Source organism: Cygnus atratus, chromosome 1, assembly GCF_013377495.2.
Source record: "Cygnus atratus isolate AKBS03 ecotype Queensland, Australia chromosome 1, CAtr_DNAZoo_HiC_assembly, whole genome shotgun sequence".
NCBI lineage: Eukaryota > Metazoa > Chordata > Aves > Anseriformes > Anatidae > Cygnus > Cygnus atratus.
The window spans coordinates 195,548,818-195,571,434 of record NC_066362.1 but is presented as its reverse complement, the minus strand read 5'-3'; the positions used below and the strand labels follow the sequence as shown (position 1 = coordinate 195,571,434).

Below are 22,617 nucleotides of genomic sequence, written 5' to 3'. Positions count from 1 at the left end.
GAAGTTTGGTTATTATAACACATAAATCTTCATGCCCATCAGAAACTCCATCTCATAATCAGTTCTGTTGCTTCTTCTATTTCATCCTGCCTTTCCAGGAAACATATTAGTCAAAAATAGTTATGTTTTACAATATTTAGAAATGGGACAAAAAAAAAAAAAAAAAAAAGATTATGACTTTTTTTAAACAAAAAGCATTTTTCGTCTTGGCAGTTGACATCTTAACAAGGCAGGCAATCCATCTGCTGATTCTTAAAAATTAAACATATAGGTACTCTACTGTCAGTGTAATAAAATGAAATAATTCATGATATGACAAAAGGCAAATAAAGTTCCACAATTTTACAATAACCACTTTCAGTAGTTTAAGTAAGATCCAACAGAGATAACATTCTATCATGTTTTAGTTGTTTAAAGTTTTTTTCAAATTTTCAGTATATACAAACTAATTTTCTGTGAGAAAAAAAAATAAAAACACACCATCGAGCTAAACATGAAAATATTCTTAGCTTTTTTCTGACGACTGCTATCTGTAGTGGATTACTATACACTGTTCATTGCTTTCAATTTTGGTGGGTTTTGTCTGTTTGTACAGACTTCCATGAAAGTCATTCAGCTTGTTGACTTACTTTGTTTCTTTCTTTCTTTTTCTTTCTTTCTTTCTTTCTTTCTTTCTTTCTTTCTTTCTCTCTCTCTCTCTCTTTCTCTCTTTCTCTCTTTTTCTTTCTTTCTTTCTTTCTTTCTTTCTTTCTTTCTTTCTTTCTCTCTTTCTCTCTTTCTCTTTCTCTCTTTCTCTCTCTCTCTCTTTCTTTCTTTCTTTCTCTCTTTCTTTCTCTTTCTTTCTTTCTTTCTTTCTTTCTTTCTTTCTTTCTTTCTTTCTTTCTTCTTTTCCTTCCTTCCTTCCTTCCTTCCTTCCTTCCTTCCTTCCTTCCTTCCTTCCTTCCTTCCTTCCTTCCTTCCTCCCTTCCTTCCTTCCTTCTTTTCATTTTTCAGGTAGATTTACAAACATGTACTATCAGTGTGCTGTCTTGCTAGTTGCCAGTAATATATCCATGTCATCTGTATAATATTCAAAGAATCTACAGATAATAGTTAAATTATCTTTAAATGAAAATATATATTATTTACCTAAACTGTCTATTTGGCTTTTCTTTCTGTCTTAAATAATGTTTCTCCCATTCTTACAATCATAGAATCATTTAGGTTGGAAAAGACCTCTAAGACCATCTAGTCCAACCTTTAACCCAGCACTGCCAAGTCCCATATTAAAACATCATTTAGACATTTTTTGAACATCTCCAGGGATGGTGACTTAACCACTTCCCTGGGCAACCTGTTCCTGTACTTCACAACCTTTAAGTGAAGATTTTTTTTCCTAATATCCAACCTAAACCTCTCCTGGTGAAACTTAAGGCTGTTTTCTTGTCTTATCACTTGGTGCTTGGGAGAAGAGACCAATCCCCACCTCCCTATAACCTTCTTCATGGTAATTGTAGAGCACGGTAAGGTCTCCCCTAAGCCTCTTCTTTGACAATATTGTCCATTCCTTAGGGAAAACAACAACAACAGCAACAACAAGCAACAATATTCAACCACCATTGGTTAGAGCGTATTCTGTCTTGTACCTCTTTTAATTTATTGAGTGCATGGATTCTCCTTTGTGCAGAATGTTGTCCTGTGCATTCATATTTCCTAGAGCTTCACCATGTACATTTGTTTCATAAAAAGTAATGCTAAACTCTGTTATGCATTTTACTTTGAAAAGGTGGGATCTCTCCATTTTAATGTACCTTGTTGCCAGTCAGAAAATTCTCAGATGTGAACTCTGCCATTATAATTTGCATATAGTTATGACAATTTTAAGTGACTGAATCTTGATAGTTCAAAAAAAGTTCATGAAAATGCACTATAATTTTTAAAATATTTTTTTGTTGTTATTATCATTATTTCTGAATTACACTTCTGTGCCTGTAACCTTGCTTGTTTAGGATAGGATATTCAAGTAGATTTTAAAAGTTAAAAGGCTATCTCCTGTAAAATGCTGATAATTTTCTTACACTTTTTTTTTTTTTTTTTTTTTTCTGGAAGGGAAAAGAAATCTTTTCCAGTCTTCTTGCATCTCTCTTCAGACAAATGTTGGTACATGAAAAGTTAATTAATCTGTTCTGACTTTCTTGAAGACCTACTTAATTTCTATAATGTTATAAAGATGGCTGCTTAGTTCTCTGCCTTAATAATCAGCATAATGAAGACAATTAAATTCCTCCCGAAAGCCCTGATATAACAGCTTATTTTTCTTAGACTGAGATATTGATTCATCCAGTTTCCCGCCTCATATCTTCTTCATTCACAGGTCAAATATCAATTAGTGACAGGGGCCTATTACAAATTGGTGTTGTTATAACTTTATATGTCACTTTTTTTATTATTATTATTTCCTATACCTTTTTTTATTGATCTCCATTAAAGTAATATAATCAGATCTCTATCTACTCAATCTTTGATTAAAAAACAACAAAAAGTTGTGTTTCACATGCATTAACACAGTAACTGCAAAAATATGGAATTTCAGTTTGGAAAGTTCACCATTTAAGACAGCATTTCAAGAAATGTATTTTCTAATGTTGTATCTGTACCAAGTTATGATAATAGTAAATAGCTAGTTTGAGAAGCTATTTCCGAGTGAAGATTCAACTCACTCTAATTTTTTGCTGCTGTTTCCTCTTTAAGGCTGCTGAGCAATTTTTTGTTTTGTTTTGTTTCATGTCATAATTTTCATTAGTTTTTAAACTGACAGTGGACTGTAGCTTCTGGAACTTCTGCTTAGAGAAATGTATGTATAGCTTGAAGAAAATCCATAGAGCTATTTTTAATTCTTCAAAGAGAAAGCGATGTTTTTAATGAAATTAAGTCATATTAGAGATCTTCAGTTAAAATATAATACATTAAGGCATGTGCTGAGTGCATTTCTGCAGTGCTAATTATGCTAGTCAGTGCTAAGAACTTTTGATGATTTTAGGGGTTGCTCAGGTTCATTCTCACAACTGGATTGTAAAATCCAGAATATTGATGCAAGAGTGCAGTACCTAAATTATTTGTCTTATCCCTGTGATATAGAAAGTAATATGATGTCAATTTGAGGTACAGACCCCCACACAGTGAATTTTCTAAAGTTAAAATTCAGCCCCACTCTGAAATTGTATGATCTGCACTTCTGCTGAGGGTAGTTAATGCAGCAGTGTTAGGTTTCCCAGGGTACATGCACAACTTCTGTCCTCTGCTGTTGCAGGCATTGAAATCCCTGTGATGGCAAGTGTTTAGTAGATGTATCCACAGATACCATCGTCTGCGTACGGCATTTGTGAAAGCTCTTGTCTGTGGTTCAACAGCGGTGGAATAGCTCAAAATTCAACATGTTTGTTTTTGTTTCCTTCCAGGAGCTATGTTTACAACAGGTCTCCCTCCCTTTTTTAGTGACAAAACATGTATTAAACTGTAGGCTCTTTCTCTTTCTGATTGTTCTGATATTTTTTTATGGTGGGACCTGTCACAATAAACAATTGTATAGATAAATTGTCTATTTTGTATTGATAAATTAATATAACTAGAATCTCAGGGAACATCCAAGATGAGAAAAATAGAAAGTATAGCATCACATTTTATTTTACGTAACCCTGAAACCCTGTGTCCTCTTGACATATTCTCTCCCTCTGCTGCTTTGCATGAAACCTCTAGCAAAGGGTAGAAAGGTAACAAGGTGTCCTGAGACAGTATTCATTCTCAGATGTAAGTGTCACTCTGGCTATTAGCCACCCTGCTATTCTGGTTTGGCAGCAGAGGTTAGAAATTGAATTGTAAAACACTTGTGATTCCAAATAACTGCCAGAGAAGGAAGAGAAACACATTCACTCCCCTGCATCAGTTCCACCTCAGTTTCTTGTAGCCGCTGATGGGGACATGATGGGTTTCCATTTCTGGCAAGAGAATACCTAAACTTTTAATGAAAGCAGGCATCATGCCACACATCTTCTAGAAACACAGAAAATCATCTTAAGTAGGGGCAGTGATGAGCTGGACACTTCACTCCCTGTCAAACAAGTGACTGGAAACTATATCCTGATAGAGCCTACACGGAGTAATTAGTAGGATTTACCAGCACTTGTCCAGCATGTACCAGAATATTGAGTAGCCCCAGGCTTGTATTTAACTGGCTGATTTTTGCCTGATGCAATAGCAGAATTTCAGCACGATAGCGACAAAAAGCGCATAGTTCCTTCATTATATTTCCTTGCATTTTGCTGAATTGCTGTTCCTAGTTTGTATTTTATGGACAGCATGAATTTGCCAAAGTGGAGTTCTTGTACAGCAAAGAAAATGCTGAAAACTTTAAGCCATGTATTCTTTGTGTTCTTGTTTCTAAATTCTGTCTCTCTGCTTTCCTGAATGGCAAGAGAAATTAATTAAAAAATAAATAAATAATGAAAGTAATTGTCCTCTGTCATTGAAAAAACTTATAACCATATAAAGAAAAAATAACAAATTTTGCAAGACAAGTTCTGATAGACATAAAAAGAACTGGGCAAGATCAATGGAAGTAAATGCTATTAGTGCAATCAATGACGTTGCATTTCTTCATGACTATTGGTTAAGAAGGATACCCTCTCCCCATAAAATATATTTCAGAATAATTTATCTCAGAAACAAAACCAGCATATGAGCAAAAATTTCTAGTTCTCCTGAAAGAAGTGTGACAACTTCCCGGTATAATTAGGGAAATGTGGGTACTCTATAGGGAATACTATAGTTATTTTCATGACAGTAAACTTCATTTTAGGATGTCAACAATACAAAAATAATACTAAAAGCATTACAGCCACTTGACACAGAGTACAGAACTGGTAGAAAGAAAATGTTAAATAACTTGGTCTTTGCAAGCTCTCCTGCAGATCTGATAGTGTCAGTTTCTGCAGAATTATCTTTACACTGAATTAGGTGTGAATGTGTTGTGTGGGCTGCATAATCCCATTCAAATACTTGGTCTTGATTATACTCGTGTATACTTGATTATATATACTTGATTGTGTGGACTTGATTATACTTCCTCCCTTCAAACAGATCAACACTATCACCCAACTTGGTGTTGCCTGCAAATTTAGTTAGGATGCACTCAATCCCTCATACAGATTGTTGATAAAAATATTAAATAAAACTCTCTCCAATACTGAGCCCTGGAGAACACCACTGCAGACCAGCTGCTAACAGGATTTATCTCCATTCACAACTTTTATGGCCCTGCCATCCAGACAGATTTTTTCCCAGTGCGTCCATCCAAGCCATGAGCAGCCAGGAGAATGCTGTGGGAAACAGCTTCAAATGCTTTTCTAAAGTTCGGGTGAACAACATCCACAGCTTTTCCCTTGTTTGCTAAGCAGGAGGAGATCAGGTTAGTCAAGCAGGACCTGCCTTTCATAAAACCATGTTGACTGGATCTGATAATCTGGTTCTTCTGTACATGCTATGCAGTCAAAATTATCTGCTCCGTGACCTTTCCTGGCACCCAAGGCAGACTGGCAGGCCTGGAATTCCCTAGGTCCTCCTTCCTGCTCTTATTGTAGTTGGACATCACATTCATGAACCTCCAATCAGCTGGGACATTACAGTTAGCCACGAATACTGGTAAATTATTGAAAGTTGGTTGGCAAGCACTTCCACCAGCTCCTTCAGTATGCTTGTGTGGATGGGTACCTTGAGAAGAATTAGTCTTACTAATAAAAATTGAGGCAAAAAGGCACTAAGTACTTCAGCCCTTTCCTCATCTTTTGTCACTATTTTTCTCCCTACAGTCAATAAAGGATGGAGATTCTCCTTAGTCTTCTTTTTCTTCTTTATGTACTTATCAAAATTTTTTTATTTGTCTTTTACTGTATCATAATGAGGTCTTTCAAATTTAGGCTGCTGCTAGAAGCTATATCTATATCTATATCTAGATAAATTATATATAATCTAAACTCAGAAATGACAGGATGCCTGGATAAAACTTTATGGATGAAAATTATAGTAGATCATTTATTTGCACAGATAAAGGAACCTACAATACTCTAGTTGTGATCAACTGTCATTCTAAACACTTTAATTTTCCTTTAATGATCAGGTAAAAAGTCCAGATAGAAAATAATGAAGGCAGTGGTAATATGGAGTGGACTATTTAAAAGAGGCAGCCAGGATGTCTGCCTTCCTACTTTATCACTAATTCTGCAGGAGGTTTTACATTATGGTATCCCAGGCTTCAAATTAAATGTCAAATTCAATTTGCCACTGAAAATATGAAGTGTGTTACTGCTCTTAGAGGGGTAACCTGACAAGATAGTTTCATAATTGGTGTCTGCCCTAATACTGAGTTAAAATACAGGAAGAGATATAATTTGACTGCAGTCATATCTTACTCTTTAAAAATAAACAATCCATCTCCAGATAGACTTAAAACACACTTGGTTGAAATTTGAGCCCTTAGTAAAGTTCACTGGCTTTATTTAAAATCTTTGGGAAAATAATGTTAAATACAGTATGATAACAGATACAAACCTCCCTGATGGGATCATGCCACCAGTTATGTCTTTATGTCTCTGACATTTAGCTCATAATAAAATGAGATTTGTGAAAGAAAATGAAGAGGTGCTTATTCCATTTAGAGTACTTTATTTTTTTCTCTTCTTTATTCAGACAAGCTTGTGTTTTAATAATGAGATTTCTAATTCACTTTAATATCCTACCATTATATCTTAGTGAACTATCTGCCAGATAAGTAATAATAATGAGGTATGTTTAAATATAAAAATGTATCCTTAAATATCTAGATGCTTTTAGTGCTGGTTGTAATTAGAAATTTAAGAAACATGTGCAAATAAATATGCTCATTAAAAAAAAAAAAAAAAGATACATCACTGTAGCACCAGTCAATTTGTTGCATCATTAATATTCTTCAGTATGGCAGTTTAAAATATATTGCAGTGTTTCAAGTGGAAAATAGCTAAGAAAAAAATTATTAACATTTAAACCACCATAACTGTTTCAGAACAACAGCTAAGTGCTTCAAGTCTCATTTGCAAACTAATTTTATTTTCAAAGATACATTTTAAAATTTCATCTTTATATGGAATATAAAGAATATATATATCCATAGCTCTAACAGCTAAGTTTCAAAGATTATTAATTTTTACTGTTAATTAAATAAGTTGTTTCTTTCTGAGATCTTATTGCACTAACTAGGTTTGCATTTTTAATACTAGAAACAATTATTAAAAATAAGGGGATCATCTAGCCCAACCATCTAAATAAAACAAATAATATTTTATTAATTTTTTTTGTTATTCATTTGAATAGTTTGAGATTGAATTATATATATATTTCTAAAATACACTCAGTGTTAAGATTTGTTTCAAGTGTCTAAAATGACTTGTACCTTTTAAGCTTAAGAAACTTTTATCCTATCTTGAAGATGTAACCCTTTTGACCTGTTTCATTTTTGTAGAGAATCATCTCATGTGAATACATATGCAGTAACAACTTATGAATATGTATAAAAAAAAAAGCTTATGCAAAATCCTTGTAAAATGGAGATGTACACTTGTCAAAGGGATCTGTATCTATAGATCACCTCAACTTGTAGAACACTTGCTTTCTTCTTTCTCAAATAATGACAAAATATGACAGAAAGTCCCCACGTCTTTAAAGCAGAATAATATTTTCCTTAGATGGATCATTTTGTCTATTTTTTAAGTTATTTCTTTAATTACACATCTTATGTTGAAATAAAGTAAAATAAAATATTTCAACAAATTTTGACTTCATATGTCAAAACCACAGAATCACAGAATCATTTAGGTTGGAAGAGGCCTCCAAGATCACCTAGTCCAACCTCTGACCTAACACTAACAAGTTCTCCACTAAACCATATCACTAAGCTCTATGTCTAAACGTCTTTTAAATTCCTCCAGGGATGGTGACTCAACAAATCATTCTTATTAACCAAACTTGAGGACTGAGCTCATGTGAAATTCACCACAGTGGCTAACACAGATACTGACTTGGACCTCACCAAAAGTAGAGACAAGTTTTCTATATAATACTGTGTTTTTTCCAATTTGGGGATTGACAAGGAGAGAGACATATACACACTAACTGATCAATCACACATAATCTTTTCATATGCAAACTGCTCTTTGTATCTCCCATCCTCTCCATGCATGAAACAGACTTCCACTCACTGTATGTAACCTACATCTTTTCGTATCAGTGTCCTGACAGACTGGCAGTATCATGTTAGGCCCATATACAGAAGGTAAGTAGGGTATTAAAGGATCTCACTTTTTTCTTTACACACATTTGGGAGTCTGCCCAGCAGGTACCTGATTGATAAAGTGAATAGGATTTCACTTCTTAGGCACAGAAAATGTATTAATCATTTTCACACACAGTATTGAACACTCTGGTACACAATACACCCTGTTTTGCCAGAGATAACTTCTGTGGAAGTAAGGATAAAAATGAACTGGATTTACAGGCCCACAGAGGGATTTTGACCACTACTCCAGGGCAAAAATCTGAAAGTTTTTATATCCTTGTAGAGAACTGAGTGGTGACGTTGTTTTGCATTATTAAAATGCAGAATATCATTAGTCTGGCAGTCATATTAAGTAGAAGGCTTAAGCTGTGCTTATTTATACAGGTTGATATAATACCAGATGCAAGTGGCAGTCAAGGATATTTATTTAACTGCAGTCATCTTCACTCTTGGCGCTAGTTGGCTGCTGCAGAACAGAGGCCAAGATGAGCTACTCCTCTTACGCATAAGAGGTAGATCTGCCGAGTACAGCTGAGAAACAAAACAACAGCAGTGTCATGCTGGTCCCATCCTTGTCACTAATCCCCCCTCTTGGCAGAGAAAAGACAATTTCCAGATGTGATTACTCTGGCACATGTTATGATCTCCCAATGGAATTGAAAAGTAAACAAGTAGGTCTGAAAAGAGTAGCATAAGATTATTTTATTTTATTTTATTTTATTTTATTTTATTTTATTTTATTTTATTTTATTTTTATTTTTTCCTGAAATTTTAGGTAGTAAAGAAATCAAGTCCATCACAAATAATGCAGGGTGAGGTCAGGTCATGGACACAATTTTATCTGTTCATCCTCAGACTCCTCTGAGTTCATATGTGGGATTTAATAAAATCGTTTAAATATATTTCCTGAATAATTAAAATAAAATACTGAAGAATATCCGTTATAAAGGAAGGCTAATTCATTGCAAGACCACAGGGATAGTAGTGAAATGACCAGTTCAATTTCTTAGGTTTTGTGGAAACTTTCATCCTGGCTTGAACTAACAAGAGAAGACTGACATCAATCAGTTTTAGCTGTCTGAAAGTTAACTGAAGAATTTTAAGTAGCTGACTACACTTCTGCATCAATCAGGTTAAAATCACAGTTAGCACAAAATTAAATTGTTCATTGCACTCCAAAATAGCTTCTGAAAATGGTTTGAACGCATTTTCCTTTAGCTCACCTATTTCCCTTTACTGACTAAGAAGAGAGCTTGTATAACTAAATTCTGAAGTGTCGAATTACTTATAGTTTTCATCTTTACTCTTACATTCCTAGTACTTAGATGTTATTAATACTGGTGCAACTGAAAACAAATATTAATGAGAGCGTCATAAATTCTCATGGGACTTTAAGAAACAACCATTAATAAAATTTCTACAGATAACCAGAGAACTTAACAGTGCTAGTTGTAAACGAATCTATGTTACTCCTACTACAGCTTCTGATAAACTAAAAAATCACTCTGATTAAGTCAATTTGTGTTGCAGTGCTCATTCGCATACCCAAGCAAAAGCAGCAGCAAGGCTTTTTATATTGCTCTATCTGCAGCTGCTGCTTGTTCTCTGACATGTGAGCTGAAATTTAGAAAATGTCATTCTGTTTGAGAAATGGGTCAAAAAATCCCAAATAATTCCACTGCTGTCCTTCTCAGAAGGCCTCATCTAAGAGGTATTTATTCACCCTAGAATATGTACATGACACACTGTGAGCAGCACAGTGCTGTAAGGTTGTACTCATCCAGTACGTAAAGGTTTATCCTGAGCCACTCCGCTTGCCTGAGCTGTACCCAAATCTTTTCATGCTATATTCAAGTGAATGCAATCAAATAGCAGTACCTCACTAGTGTTAGCTTAGAGAAGCTGTGAACTATTTCTGCAATCGTCATTTCCCCCTGAGCACACTGATGCTATTTTATGTCTAATTTACAATAAGAATCCCAAAGAAGATCTAGCTCCTCTGACAGCTAACATTGGATGATCCCTGCAATAATTCAACATTAAACAAGCTTTCCTGGTCAATGTTTTTGTTCATCTCCACCATGCTTATTAATGATTTATTTCATAAAAAAAGTAATATTAGACACGATAAAAATGCAGTCATTTGGCAGAAATGTTAACATTTCCTTTTGTCAACAGCTTGATATATATGTGTTGGAGAGGGAGACACTCTGTATTTCATATTCAAAAAACTAATTTTAAAATATGTACGTGCAAATATATTCAAATACTATAAAGTAATAAAAGTTTAATATGATATTAATTTTTATTTTGTGGGTACTGTGCAGAGTTTTTAAAACAGATTTCCTTCATCTGAATAATTCACAACTTCTTGGACTAAGAGACATTTTGAGATTTTTATTCAGCTCTTGCAATCAAATATTGTTTTGTTTTTTCAGCACAGTAGTCCAGATGTTCATTGACTACTACAGAAGTTGTGATTGATTCACATTTCAAAAATAACCAATTTTCTTCTTTTGCACAGTAGCATTCTATGTTTATTCCTAGAATTTGATTGGTTTCTTTAAAAGCTATATTAGCATCATGAGTAAAAAACCCTATAAAATATTAATTTAGATAGTGAAAGTCCTAGTTGCTTGCCAAGAGGAACCTGACAAGAAAAGGTTCTGCTTCAGAATAAACTTTTAATATTGTTAGCAGTAAATTAAGTGTTCATAAAAGAACGCAGAAATTGTTTTATGAAACTATGAAAACTTGTGGTTTATTAAATTTCCTTTACAATAGGTTAAACTATTATTAAACCTTGAAAATAGATGATCTTCCCTAGTGGTTATAATCAATCCTGAAAGATGCCTTGCTGTTTACATTAGCTTAACATCATTCCACTTCCATTTGTCGTATACAAATATCCATTGACATTTCATTGTAAATGCGTTTATGGTATGACTTTTTATCAAATATTAACTTAATATAATTTTATTACATTTAAACAATTTTATAAACACCATTGTCAAAAAGTCTCTGGACTGAACAAATTAATTTTTTATTGAAAGCAAGTGGGAACATGAACTCAATAGAGGTTATTTACATTCTGTGTAACCAATGTCTGTCATAATCATGGCCTAGTAGTTAACTTTATATGTAAATATACCATCAGGGAACTCTTAGCAGGCAAATTTTTTGTAAAAATTTCCAGCAAAACTATCTCCACTGTTCATGATGAGCCTTGTAACATCTGAGCCCTTGGTTTTCTAAAGCCTTCAATTCTCCATGGACTGTGTGTTACCAGGCCTGACATGCATGGGAGCAAGGAAGACTGGCTGAACTGCTGACTGTGCCAATTCAATTCAATTCACGTCTTCTAAGTCCCTATTGAAGTAAAGGTTGTTCAGGGAGGGACAGAGGCTTCAGTGTTGATTACAAGGCTTTATTTCAGTGATTTGAAAGGTGGATTTTCAGTTAGATCTCAGACTTTTTCCAAGAGTATAATGAGCCTTTTATAGAAAGCCTAGTCAGTGATACTGACATTTATTGCAAGTTTTGCCACCTTGAGGAATCATATTAGCAGTCTAGTTGTATTTTAGGGAATCCTCCAAATGTGTAGAAAAATATTGCCTAAAATTACAACTTAAATCATCCAAGAATATCTGTTCTTTCCAGGATATGTTATTGTTTCTTTCCAGTTCAAAGGTGGGTGGCAATAGCTTAATTTCTTATTCTGTTCAGTTTCTTCTCTTCTAAGTTCATGTAAAACATAAGAACTGCTTATCGCTGGATATTTCTTCCTTATCTGTGAATATGTTTCTTTTTTTATAAAGGAAAGGGAAAGTTAAATAATTTGAAGTGTCAGTGACGAGTTTTCTTCTAATATATATTAGTACAGGAACAATAACTATTACATAGCAAACCTTTCTTTTCTTTTTTCTTTTTTTTTTTTTTTTTCAATGTCATATCTTTTCCTCTGAGCAGTGTAGTCACTGTAGAGAAAGACTTCCTTTGCAAGAGGGTGTGGATTCAAGTAATTATCTCTTTCATGTTGGTACAGATAAACTGATAAATATGCATATTATGGAAAAGGAAAATGAGGTAGCGATAATAGAAGAAAGGACTTTAATATCAATATCACGGTATCTATGCTAAAAGCTTCACTTTTTAACTATTTTAATTTAAAAAGGGACAAATCATCATAGTTCCATATACATTTACTCTAACTGCCAGAAAACAAATATTAATGATAGTAGGTGCTATTAGTAGTAAAAGACTATGATTTTACTAAATCTAGTTCAGGCTTCTTGCACATTAGTGTTGACATCATTGCATTAGTACTTATGTTCATTTTGGACTCAGAACCATGAAACAATATCCACCCTTTCACTACTAGCCAAAATAATTCATTAAAATATACTGAATGTTCTAATAAATTGTCTACATTCAGCACACAGAATTAAGACAAATTGCAAAGTAATTTGACTGAAATTCTGGGGAAAATAAAGAACTATGGATAGTGTCGTGGAAATTAAAAATCACATCTGCTAATTCTTTGTGTATAACAAGAACTTAAATTTGTTAGACAAATTACTTGCTGCACATTATATGCATCAACTTTATTTTAGATCACTGATTTTTACAACTTGCCACCAGGGAAAATTCATATATCTGCATATTTCATGAAGAACAGGACAATAAGAAAGCTCAATAAATGCTACACATTCCATCCTTATTTAAAAAAAAAAAATTGTAGCAAATTGCTATGTTGCAAAAGAAAATTATAGAAATTAATAGGTTCTGGACAACTTCATTTTCTTTCATTGCACTTAATTACTAATGAACCCAACAAACTGTTCCAAACAGTTGGATTTTTGTGAGTTCTAAATTTATATTTGTGGAAAAAAAAAAAAAAAAGATACTGTTCAGTTGAAATATTTTAAAATCCTTTTTAGTGGCATCTTTAGCTGTATTATTTTCCAGTACTAAGTGACGGTATATTTTGCTCTGTTTTGTTAGGGTTAAAAAGCAAAAGCCTGTTTTAAAAGATTTATCACCTAGGGCTGGAGATAGCCAGGATTGGGAAAAAATAAAAATAAATCCAGAAAATTAATGAGATTTCAAAACTTTTTGTCTATATGTCCTCAAGTGACCTAAAGAATGAGCTAGTTAAAAAAACAACCACTTCCTTCCAAAACTTAAGGGAATATTCTTTAACTACTTATAAAGCAATGACACTTTCTTTTTAATTTTTATTTTTTTCTAGAAAGCAGATACTCTTCATAACATGTTTAGTGCAGCTTTGGTCTTTTTGTTTGGTCCTTTGAGTAAAAGGGTTCTTCAATCACCCAGGATTATCTAAAAGCCTAGTCATCCAAAAATCAGATGACAGCCATTGACAGTAGAGAAGCCTGGACTATAACCATTCCTAAATTCTCCATTAGAGATTAGAATATATGCCAGCATTTCTTATATTCATGCACCTTATCATATTAGTATTTTCATGCACCTTATCATATTATTTCATAGAATCATAGAATTATTAGGGTTGGAAAAGACCTCCAAGAATCTGGTCCAACCATCCCCCTACCACTAATATCACCCACTAAATCATGTCCCTAAGATCCAGGTCCAAACTTTCCTTAAACACCCCCAGGGACAGTGACTCCACCACTTCCCTGGGCAACCCATTCCAATGCCTGCTACTGCTTTCGGAGAAGAAATGTCTCCTAATTTCCAACCTAAACTTCCCCTGGCATAATGTGAGACCATTCCCTCTAGTCCTATCACTGTTTCTCTGCGAGAACAGGCTGACCTCGAGCTCCCCACCATTTCCTTTCAGATAGTTGTAGAGAGCAATAAGGTCTCCCTTGAGCCTTCTCTTCTCCAGACTAAACAACCTCAGTTCCCTCAGCCACTCCTCATAGGACTTGTGTTCCAGGCCCTTCACCAGCTTTGTAGCCCTTCTCTAGACATGCTCCAGGGCCTCCACGTCCTTCTTCTAGTGAGAGGCCCAAAACTGAACACAGTGTTTGAGGTGCGGCCTCGCCAGAGCAGAGTACAAGGGGGTGATCACCTCCCTGGTCCTGCTAGCTACACTATGCCTGATACAAGCCAGGATGCTATTGGCCTTCTTGGCTAAACACATTTGTGATTAGCCCACAAGCAGAGCGGTGGCCCCATAGGCAGTATCAAAGTCTTTGTCAGACTCTGTGAACTGTGTTACTCAACTCTTTGATGTACAATATCCCTACCATATTGCTCTGCACTCCTTTCGTCTGTACGGCCAGTTAAATATTTATCCCAGAGGGCCGAGATATATAAAAGATAAAGATTTAATATTTTTTCTTTATGATACTAAGCAAGATTTCTAGGTTGATAGATTTTAAAAAGCTACAAAATGGCATATTTTCTCTTTGCTTGTTTTGGTGACAATTCTACTGAGATAAACCAACATATTTATACAACAAATATCTTAATAGGATTGTCAGTGTCTGACATTCATAACTTAGTTCACAGCATCTCCCTGTCATTACACTTTGCTTCAACATATTAATATCCCTGTGGAAGAGGACTGAAGTTTGTTCTACATTGATTGGGTCAGGTTATGTAGGTCACAGTTAAGAGATGTCACATAAAAGTTGTTATAGCTGTTTTCCTTCGCTCCTTATTTGGTGCAAGTTGTCATTACTCTGTTGTCTTTAATAAAACTTTCATTAAAAATATATATCTTTTTTTTTTTTTTTTTTTTTTTTTTTTTTTTCCTGGAGCTTAAACTCATTGTTTCAAGAATGCAATGAGAAATTTATATAAATTCATTTTTCATTGTGATGTTCCCATTGCTCAGCTCGAACTATTCCTTATGCTGTTTCTGCTCTGTCAGTTATAACATTTAATATAATTTTTTTAAAAGTCTGATCAAATAGGCACAGTAATACCTTATGATAATAACAATCTCACTCTTTAATGCTGGAAACTTTGTTTTATTTTTCCCTGTTTACGCAACAGAGAAATCACCAAGTCAACTTGGTAATTTCTGTGTTGCACCACTATAAAAACAGCTGAAGTAAAGATAAGTAAACATAAGTGAAGACAAGTAAAAGAGAAAGAAGAGTGATAAAGCTGGGGGTGGGTGGAGGGGTAGTTGAGCTCTACCCTCTTTAACAGATATGACCATAAGGGAAAAATTAAATATTAATGAAAATACCTATTTCCCAAAGGCCTAGCCAGCAAAGAATGCTGAAAGAGATAATTTACTAAGCAAAGGAACAGAGTGACTGAAAAATAGATTATCACTGAAATGAAAAACAAAGGCAGCTGATATTAATAATTAATTGAGGAGGTTTCCTGTGGAGGTTTAGATGAGCTACAGGCACTATGAGTAAAGTCACTTGACTAGCAGACTGTTATGTTCCCTTTCAGAGAAACTCTTATTAATGTGTACATCCTGTTTGCCTGGTCTGAGTTACCTGGAAGGAAGTAAAATCCTAATTGGGAATTTTTATCTGTGTTGAAAGCTGTACCTGCTGTGCTGTATAAATGAAAGCTGACAGGTTACATGTTTAGATTGTTGCAGGAATAACTACTGGCACCTAAATAGAAGATGTCATCTTGTTCTCACACTGTGTTTCTCTATACATGTATGCATACACGCTTGTCTTTATATACAGAGGAAGGACTGCAAAAGTATGTTACAACTGGAGATGCTCAGAGAGCAGCTGAATTGATACAATACAGCACGAATCACTTCTTAAACTATGAAATTATTTTTTTTTCTTTTTTTTTTTCCCCCAACAAATGTGTTGAGATTTGCCTCTGTTTATTTAACAGGAGCTGTGGCATGTAACTAAACTGATTGTAATCTGAAGGCATCTTATTGTCCCCAAAATTGGTTTAATAGGGGAAAAAAGCCAAACTTTTCTTTGTTACCTAGTGCATTGTTCTGCTCTTGAGGATTGCTCTTACAGTTGCGGATCATAGGCAGCAGGGGCTGAAGGTTCCTTGAGCTCCAAGAAGAGGATCTCAAAGATTTCCTAAATATATACAACTAATTAAGTGTAGGAAATGAACTTATGTTTGCAACAATGTTTTTCAAGTCAAAGACCAATAATACACTCATGTCCACACAAAACCATCTTAAACTCCAATTTTGGATGGAGTTTCTGTTGCAGTTATTGATATTATCAAAGTGATAACTAAGAACACAGTGATCAAAGATGCAAAGTGCAAAGGTGTATGTGCTAAGCATAGGACAGATAGGAAACAAAAATGTGAGGAGTGGTGGAGAGAGATAAGTATGAATAATCTGTTCTGTGTAAAAGGTGTTTGTTTCAACTATATTGGTAGATTCTTTGTATATTGAGTAAACAGGAAGAAACTGGAACCTATTTCAACACAATTTGCAAGTGGTAAAAATGCATGAATTTTCTTAGAGAAAATTATTTTTTAGTGTTGAGCTTTCTAAAATGCTGTATACCAAATACCAACATATTGCTTTCAGGAAAAGAAGGACACATGCCAAGCTATATACTTCAAATATGTTTGCTGTGAAAGATATGTGTTCTAAGCTTGGTGTTTTGGAGATTCAAATCTTCAATATACAGCTTTGGAGTGATAACCATGCATAATATCCAAAGCACTGCCACAGAAATTTCAGCTATTAACACAGGTAACTACTGGAACAAGATCCCTCTGAGTATCTGTCAGACGACCTGTCCTTTTACATAAAGAGTTCTTCTGAATTAGACTTTTAATTGCATTAAGACCAGCTTTGTCTTTTGAATTGCCTACCATATTATTGCAAGATATTTTTAATTTTCTTAACAAAGATTTGCCTTTGTCTCACTAGGCTAAGCTTTAATGAAGAAACATCAACACTGCTAACAGTTGTACAAAGAGGGACCGAAGACCTTCGTGACCAATGATGTGGTTGTCATGGAAACTGTTTCTGTTTCTGTCACTCACCGGGAGTCTTTCAGGTAAATCAAGACAAAACCAAGAAAAATCTGCTTACTATTTGAAGATTTTTAACTGCAAACAGACATAGGAAGATGTAAAAGTGTGCCAGAGATGATGATATCATTACTAAAACTATTTGCCTAAGTGGTGAAATTGTAAAAAAAATATATTAACAGATTTAAAAATGCTATCCATCTGACTTTAATTCATAGGTAAACCTGAATAACATTAAAATAGACAAAAGCTAAGTATCTTACTCGAAAAGGAAATGCTAACTTTATTATTAAAAATAAATTAATTAAATAAATAAGATTAATTAACACTGTTTTTCTAAAGACAAACAGGTGCAGAAAGCTTCACATTGGGATTTGTGAATTCTTAACCATGTTCAGGTTTTAGAAATTAATTATTAGGTTGTTTTGTTAATTCTGTGGATGTTTTATTGATCATTCTGATTTTTGTCTGTGTAATAAGTGTATTTCTTTTTCTCATGGCATTAACTTGGTTGGCTTTATCTTTGCTAGTAATAAAATGAGTTAATAGATAATCATTTAGACTTCTCATATGGGAATTTTTGCAATTTGATAGCATATTGTCTCCAATTGATCTTTTTTTACCATATAATTTTCATAATGATGGCCCTTCTTCTCCCTGTCAATTAAGTTATTCTTTTCTCAAATTCTCCCCAAATTTATCATTTTGTATCATCACAAGATCAAATCTTGCTTGACGATAGTCAATGAAATGAAATATTTGAGTTTGTTATAATACTGTGATATTGGAGACACAAATTTACAAAAGTAAAGTGCCTATAGATATTCCTTGAATGTATGTCTGTTGGAAGCATATATAAAATGGTTGAATCTAATCTGTTTTTCCTAATGTAGTTTCATTATATTGTGTTACCTAAACCATTTTTCATTATCACTTTTGAACAGGGAGTGTTCTTCTCTTTTGTCCTGCATTGTCAGGCATGTTTGGCAATATTTGTATTTTGGTGATTCTATAAGAAGAGTGTTACAACCAACCACATTAAAATGTAATTTTAATTTTCTGAAGTTGAAAATTGTATTTTTATTGATACAATTTCCAAAATTGTTTATGCAAAATTCAGAAACATTTCAGAAATTCAAATCTAGAATTTCTGCTTATGAGTTATGTCTTTAACTTTGAAAACTTTGAGTGAAGTCAACATCTGGCAGCAGGTATTAGAGTGATATTAATGTACCTGAGTATGCATTTTTTTTTCACAGAACAGAAATCTTCTTACACTCAAATGCAATCAAAGAATATCTAGAAGTAGTAGAGTTTGCTCCAAACAGAATTATCTAAATCTATACAACACTATAACATTTTGAAAAATTTATACGACACATTTCATATGATGGCACTTCCACATACTCAAATTGCAAATGCGTGAACAAGTTTCAGCTGTTTATGTCAACCACTGCTTAGGGACGTATATTAAACCAACAGTTTGCAGAGGTTTTACAGCATTAGCAATGACCTTTTCTAATATAGCATTAAAATATGTAATTACTTTGGAACTTAAACTGAAAGTCAGTATTTACAGATGTATTTTATTCAAATAACATTAATGTCCTGAAATGTCTTTCCAGTCATTCAGCACAATGTTTAAAATTAAATGACTATTGCTCTCATCTGTTAATTTGCTACTTATACCTGAGTTATATATTGTATTCTTCTTTTTACTTTTTTTTTTTTGTGATTCTTTAGGATTCCTAAAGGTTTATTCCATATTACTGGAGTAAATTTAGACTCCTGTAAGAAATCATTTTAAACTACAGTACCTGTTTTTACATGTTGCTGTTTGTAAAATATATGTAGTAGCACATATATTTCTCTCATACACAACAATAATTTTTAAATAATTTTATTTGTAATAATCACTCATTAGAACATTTAATGCTATAAGAGCTGAAAGATAAATAAATTGGATTCAAAGGTATTTTAATTAACTTGTCATTGTACCTGGTAATTTACTGTTTCTGTACTTTTCACATTTGATTACATCATTCTGCATAGCTGCTTTTGTATTGCAGCACTCACTAGAACATGTTTACAACAGTAAATAGTTCCTACTGTTGATGCAGCCTAGTAAGTTAGATGCCTGAATGCGCTGTTCTTAAAGAGCAATAGATATTGATGCTGCTTCAGTAAGATAAAATTCATTCAATTCCTGTTGTTTTGGGCTATGTTAAAATTCAGTACTTACCCATTAAATCATCAGATCATGGGATCATTCTTATCGGCAGACAGTGTTTGGAAGAGAGTACTACATTGTTGTATTGATTTTGCAGTGTTGAGGGAAATCATCCAAGAAAAGAAAGATGACCTCTTTGGTTTGTGTTGACTCTTATTTTTATATTATTTTTATTTTAACGCTGACCCAGGTATTTTGGGCTTTCCTTATGCATGAATGTTTGCAAGTGTGCTTAAGCTGTGTCAAAATGAATTGTGGGTGGAGAAAAAAGTATATTTTCTGACTACCAGACTGAGGACCAAATTATGTCTCATTCAAATTTGATTATTTTAGTGTAAATAACAGTACAGCTCATGGTTATACACTTACATTCTGAGAATTTTTACATTTATGAAGTGTCAATAATTAACACATGCAAAAAACCTCTCAAAATTGATAATATGTGGCTTCTTTTCTTATGGCAGATAATGCATTTCAAGCCAAATTGGAGCTGAAGAGGAATTGAGATGTTATTTTAGGCCTAGGGCCTGCTTCATTTCTGAACAGACAGCTGGGATAAAATATGCTTTTCTCTTTTCCTCCTTATGAGGTTTTCCTGTAGGGAAAGACCTCCAGCTGTAACAGAATAGGTTACCAAAGAGAGACTGTTAATCTGAAATTCAGAGGGGCCTTTTGTAACTGATTCACTTAGAGTAATACTTGAAGTGAGTTCAGAGGTGGCCAGCTTAAATTTAAAAACAAGATAGACAGAATTTAACTTGTTGGTAATAGTAAGCTTTCTTGAGTTATTGCTGAGTTACTGAATTATCTATATATAATTATAAATTTTATGTATATGTTCAGGACATTTAAACTGGAATAACAACAGCTAACAGCTGTCTATTGACTTTTCAGGGGCACAGAATGCCACAGTGTGGCATTGACAGTTTTTTCTTCCCGACAATGTGTTTGCCTGTGTCTTCCTGCTGTGTAGTCATGACACTATGATTCAGACTGCACTGTCCTATCTATGACAGGACTGGGATTATGTTCTCAGGGTTTTACTGGCCTCATTCCTTAGGATCATTTTGCAATCTGCTTTTATGTGTATAGTAAATGTTATTTATTTTATTTTATTTTATTTTGTTTTGTTTTTATTTTGTTTTATTTATTTATTTATTTTGACTAGAGATGTCAAGGTTTTCTTGTACTGATTTCTCAGAGAACCTGGAACTGAATATTGCTGAAAGGCATTGTTTTAAAGCAGCCCACCCTGAATTTGCAATGTGAAAAAAGGGTATGTCTCTCTGTGTTTCAGGAAGAGGATAAATATTTTTATAACAGAATAAGATCACTTCAGATTATCAACTCACAGTTAGTAGAAAAAGTAAGACATTGGCTTTTATTTGCAGATGTAAGACACTTGACAAAGGCCAGCTTGAGAGTAGGGCTCCCTGTCATTCTTTTTAATAATTATTGCTGCCTGTGACAAGATACTTCAAATTTTAAATATATGCTAAAGAGTACATAATAGATCGAGTGGCATTTGTAGAGTTCTGATTCTGTTTTAATCTGACATATATTCCTTATGCCTTTTTATTCCCTTGCCCATTTATCTACTTCTACTGTGTTATCACCTGCTGCATGTTAATCAGGTCAAAGAGATACTCATTTTCTTTATAACTCATGACATCAATGAAATTATGGGTATAATGAAAGTAGCAAGGACTAGGAAGACAGAAGCAGTATCTCTGAGACTCAGGGGTCATTGCTCATAGAGCCAAGTGGGTTAACACTTGTCCTTAAACCTCATCTTTATGTACCGTTCATTTCTCTCCACATAAAACATTCTCGCTACCAGGCAAAAAACTCCCTGACTAGTAATTTTTTCTTTTTATCCCTCAGTATGGTGCTCAAAATTAAAAACAGCATGACTTTTTCTGAACAGTTGCTTGCTAGAATACAACATGAATGGACACTTACAAAAATGCTCTTAAGTAAGACAGCATATGTGGAACAAACACAAGTGTCCTGTCTATTTCTGACCTACAGCTGGCAGTAAGTTGAGGTGCTTCCAGTCTTTTATTATGACCATTTCTTGCCATCTGGCTACTTGGAGGCTTTCAGGAATTGTCTCTGTCATCTGCACTTATCAGCATCCAAAATGCATTGCAAACCTGCTCAATATGTGACCTTCAGAATTCCAACAGCCGCTGCCAGGATTAAAATTCATAGCCTAAGGTTCATGAACTCATTAACCAAACCATATAAAGTATGCATACTACTAATGAGTGCCAGGGCTATTTCTCATTTTTATTCCTCCCCCTTTTTGACAACATCCTTCTTTCATCAAAACAGACAGTATACAAAAGGTTGCTTTTCTGCCAAATGAATGACAAACACATGAATGACCAGTGTTTATTATTGATAAGCCTATGCAGTTACTGGTCTTCTTTCTCCCTCTCCCTTCCCCAGCCACAAACTGATGACAGTATAGCAAATAACATGCAGCTGTGTCACCTTTGATAGCTGAAAACAAAAGCCTGGAGACAGAGCTCTAGATAAGTACTAGAGTTTGGGGATGTTCAACTTCTCAGAGTTCCAAGTAAAATGGAAAAGTCAAAACACTTAACCCTTCTACTGCCCATCCAGAAATACCATCCTCATGGACAGTATGAAGCAAGAGAAGAAACGACTTGTTGCAGTGCTGGAATCTAATATACACTGCTACCCAATGTCTCATTTCTGGATTCAATGTTTGATTGAAATGGGGTGGGAAGCACTTATCTTCTCAATGTAACTCTGTATAATTCTTAATTAAAAAGAAGAATTAAAAGGTAAATAAATAAATAAATTACTCTTGCCAGAATCCTGTAGTGTGTTTAATGTTAAGCAATCAGGAGCATTAAAAGCTGAAAAAGTTGTGGTTGTGAAAAGAAACTCTTTGAGTATGCACATAAGGAAGTGCTTTTATGAGCAACCCTTCAGCTTGTTTGCATAGATTTGGGAGGGAGTTGAGGTGGTGTTTTTTGTTGTTGTTGTTTTTGTTTATTTGGTTTTGTTTTGTTTTGTTTTCAATTAAAAAAAAACACAACACAATATACTATTTCAGTTTTTATACCTACTTGGG

At 34.0% G+C, this 22,617-nt stretch overlaps 1 protein-coding gene across 1 annotated transcript in view; it reads left to right on the top strand.

The window, feature by feature from the left end:
• Positions 1-22,617, top strand: part of CNTN5 (contactin 5) — a 680,315-nt gene that overhangs the window by 277,415 nt on the left and 380,283 nt on the right. The window contains 1 exon segment of the mRNA XM_035542535.2: positions 17,175-17,304. Within this exon segment, the coding sequence (XP_035398428.2) occupies positions 17,247-17,304 (58 nt within the window). The 5' untranslated portion in view covers positions 17,175-17,246.